This window comes from Gavialis gangeticus, unplaced genomic scaffold (genome assembly GCF_001723915.1).
Source record: "Gavialis gangeticus isolate Ggan-Ray unplaced genomic scaffold, GavGan_comp1, whole genome shotgun sequence".
Taxonomy (NCBI): Eukaryota; Metazoa; Chordata; order Crocodylia; family Gavialidae; genus Gavialis; species Gavialis gangeticus.
In genome coordinates, this window is record NW_017729009.1 from 10457222 (window position 1) to 10460502 (window position 3281).

Below are 3281 nucleotides of genomic sequence, written 5' to 3' on the forward strand. Positions count from 1 at the left end.
GCGGGCGGCGAGTCCCCGTCGCCCGTGTCGGCCGGGTCCCCGCCGTCCTCCTTCGCCTCGTCCGACGAGGAGCTGGAGGAAGAGCTGCTGGGCGTGCTGCCCGGGCGGGCCCCGCCGAGCGCCGCCCTGGACTGGGCCGTGGTCGACAAGGACCTTGACCTCTTGCCCCGGGGAATCCCCTCGCACTTTGAGTTCCCGGACTACTGCACTCCGGAGGTGCGGGAGATGATCGCGGGGGACTGGCTCATGTCCAGCATCTCGGACTTGGTCTTCACGTACTGAGGCCCGCGCCTCGGCAGGTAACTCTTTTCCGCAATCAGGTCTGTTCAGAAACAAAAAGAAACCAGCTGTTTACATGCAGGAATCAGGTATCTCGCCTTGAACGCAGCCGAAGGCTGCCCCATCCCCCCCGCACACACCCACCGCTCCCCGCGCCACGGGGCCTGGTGCCGCCCCGTGGCTCCCGAGCCGCCGGGGACGCCGGGGCTCGACACCGCGGTGATTTTGCCATGAAATTTGACTGTCTAATCAGGTTTTCATTGTCGAGCGCCCCCTCCCCCCACCCTGGCTACAGCTGCTGCTCAGCTCCGCCGCCATCCATCTCTCCATCCATCCGTCCATCCGTCATCTCCGCCGCCGCGGAGAGGCCCCCACCCCTGCATCCCGCTTCTGCCCCATCTTGTCCTTGCTGCCCTCGCCACTGTCCCCTTCCCCGTGAACTGGCAGGCGCGCTCCCCCCAGCAGCCCCCCGCCCGCTCGCGGCTCTCTGCATGCCTGGGAATCACCACTTCCCTTTGCTTCCATTTTTAGCGCGTTTTCCAGCCTGGCTTCCCTGTGCTCCGGCGCCCTTGAGCAGCCCCAGAGACAGGATCCCGGCCCCGGCACGGCGCGCCCGGGTGCACGGGGCCGTGGCGAGCCCCTGGCTCCCCCGCCTTTCCAGCCGACACCCAGGCGTGCAAGGTGCCAGCCCCGGGGGCCGCGGCGCCTTCCCGGCGCGCTGGCAGAGGCGCCTGCTCCCCGCTCCCCACTTTGGGGAAGAGCGAAGTTGGCCGCACGTGGTTTGCACGTGGATCCGGGAGGCTGCCTTACTCCTCTCTCCAGATGCTCGCGCAGGCGGCTGCGCAGCGCGGGGAGCCCGTGCTGGGAAGGACCCGTCTCCCTGCCGAGGTGAGCGGGGAGCCCCAGGCCGGCGGGCTGAGGGGCAGGGAGCTGCTCCCTTCGGCACGGCGCCCCGGCTTTAGCAGCACGAGGGTCCGCGGCCCTCCGGCCCGGCAGCCCTGAGCCGCGAGAGGCAGCGGTGCTCCGGCTGGCGGGACTGGTGCGGCACATGCCGTGTGCAGGGCGAGGCTGCTTTGCTGCGTGATCCAGGGCTGAGCTGGCCCGCAGACGGCGCCCGAAAGGGGCAGCAGCAAAGCTGGGCGCCGGGGAGACCGCGTCTCCGGGGAAGGTCCGGCCCTGCTGTCCTGGGCCGAGGGCACCGGTCCCCAGGGCAGCCGGGCAGCGGCTCGCGGGTCCGCCGGCGCGTGGAGCTGGGATTCTCCGTGCCTGAGCTAATGGCTCCTGCCTCCAGCGCAGACGCCTCCTCCCGCCGCCCGCGAGCATATGGCTGCGCTGCCAGGTGCGGCTTAAAGTCGCGGTGCCGTGCTGCAGAGGGACGGGACCCCCGCCCAGGCCGGGCCGCGCTTTGCACCCGGACCACGAGGGTTCAGGCAGGCTCTGGGGCTGGCCGGGGGTCCCGATGCCTGGCAGCTCCGTGCTCTGTCGGGCTCGTCCCCTGCCCCGAGAGACGTTCAGCCCCCAGCCCAGCCCAGCCCAGCCCAGCCCAGCCCAGCCCGGGGAGGCAGATGCAGCCGCTCCGCTTCCTCCGTGGCTCTGCCCTGGGCTCCCGGGCTCTCGGGGTGTTTCTCAGGCTGCCCAGCAAAGAGCAGGCCCCACCGTGCCCCGTGGCAGGGGTGGGGACCGCCACCGGTCCGGTGTGGCGGGGCAGGAGCTCCAGGCCTCGCCTGGGGTGGGGGGCATCCAGGATGTCCCTCCCCAAAGATGCTGCCTGCCTTCCAGCTCCACCGCGGGCCCCTCGGGGACCCTGCCCGGAGCCTCCCGGTCCCTGCCACACCCACCCCGGCTCAACCTTACGCGCTCCCAAGCATCCCACCCCGCCGGAGAGCAAGGCCCGGCCGCGGCCCCGTGGGTCACCCCGTCCTAGGAAAGGCCTCCAGCCCAGAGGCTCTCCAGCACCCGCAGCCCCCGCCCCACCCATGCCCAGACGGACGCCTGCGCCGGGCCCGGCGGTGACTTTGCTCTGCCCGTCCTGCCCTGCTCCCCACAGCGCCCTCGGCCCACACGGCTCTGACCCAGAGGTGCCTACATCCGTCCCGGGGCTGCCTGCAGGCCCCAGCAGCGCTGGCCTGGCTCTGCTCCAGCCAGCCGGCACCCACGGGTCCCCGGCTGCTCCCACGGCAGCAGTTGGAAAGAAAGCAATGCACCTCCCCAAAGGCAGCCGGCTCCCTGCGGGGCAGGGGGGAGGCAGAGCAGACGGGGCAGGGGGCCTGCCGGGGGACATTGCAGGGCCCCGACCCCTTCACCACCCCCTCCCCACCCCATGGGCTCAGGACCACTGGATGGGGGGTGGGGGCAGAGGCCGCGTGGATGGGGCCCATGGAGGGCTGGGCCTGAGCATCCTCTGCTCCGAGCCCCTCCTGCAAGGGCGGAGGGTGGGCAGCGCAGGGGGGATGCGCCCTCCCTGCTGCCTGGGTGGGTTTCATTGGCCGGGTCCCCTCCCCCAGCCCCGGCGCTGGAAGCCCTGAGCCCGGCTGGGTCCCAGCGCTTGCCGCCTTCCCAGCCCAGCCCCCTCCCCCTTTGTCCCTGCTCTGCTGCAGGGCTGAGCTCGGGGGTCCCCCGCCAGGACGGAGCCGGGCGCCCCTCTCCCGGGGCAGCACCGGAGCGGAGAGGGTCCCCCCTCCCCACGGCACCTGCCGGGAGCCGGGGGGCCCGGGCCCCCCAAGGGCAAGGCTCTGCATGGAGGACCCAGCCGGGCTGGGTGCAGGGACTCTGGGGACCGCCAGGCAGCGGGAAGCACCCACCCTCCACCCCCTTCCTCCCGACTTGAAGCACAAACCTCACTGGCTTCCTCCCCCCAGCCCCCACCCCGCTCTAGGCATCTCCATTTTCGTTTGTAAGGGGAGACCAAGTTGTGAACAATGGTGAACTACTGTGACATGTGGTTATCGTGCTGTAGAGACCCCCTAGGCGCCCTGGCTTGTCTCTGCCCCCCGCCCCCCGCT

General features: G+C 71.4%; 1 protein-coding gene across 1 annotated transcript in view; it reads left to right on the plus strand.

The window, feature by feature from the left end:
* The window catches only part of SOX12 (SRY-box 12), a 6927-nt gene extending 6496 nt beyond the window's left edge, over positions 1 to 431 (plus strand). The window contains exon 2 of the mRNA XM_019509748.1: positions 2 to 431. Coding sequence (XP_019365293.1) covers positions 2 to 282 — 281 coding nt within the window. The 3' untranslated portion in view covers positions 283 to 431. The remainder of the gene's footprint in view (position 1) is intronic.
* Positions 432 to 3281: the final 2850 nt, after the last annotated feature.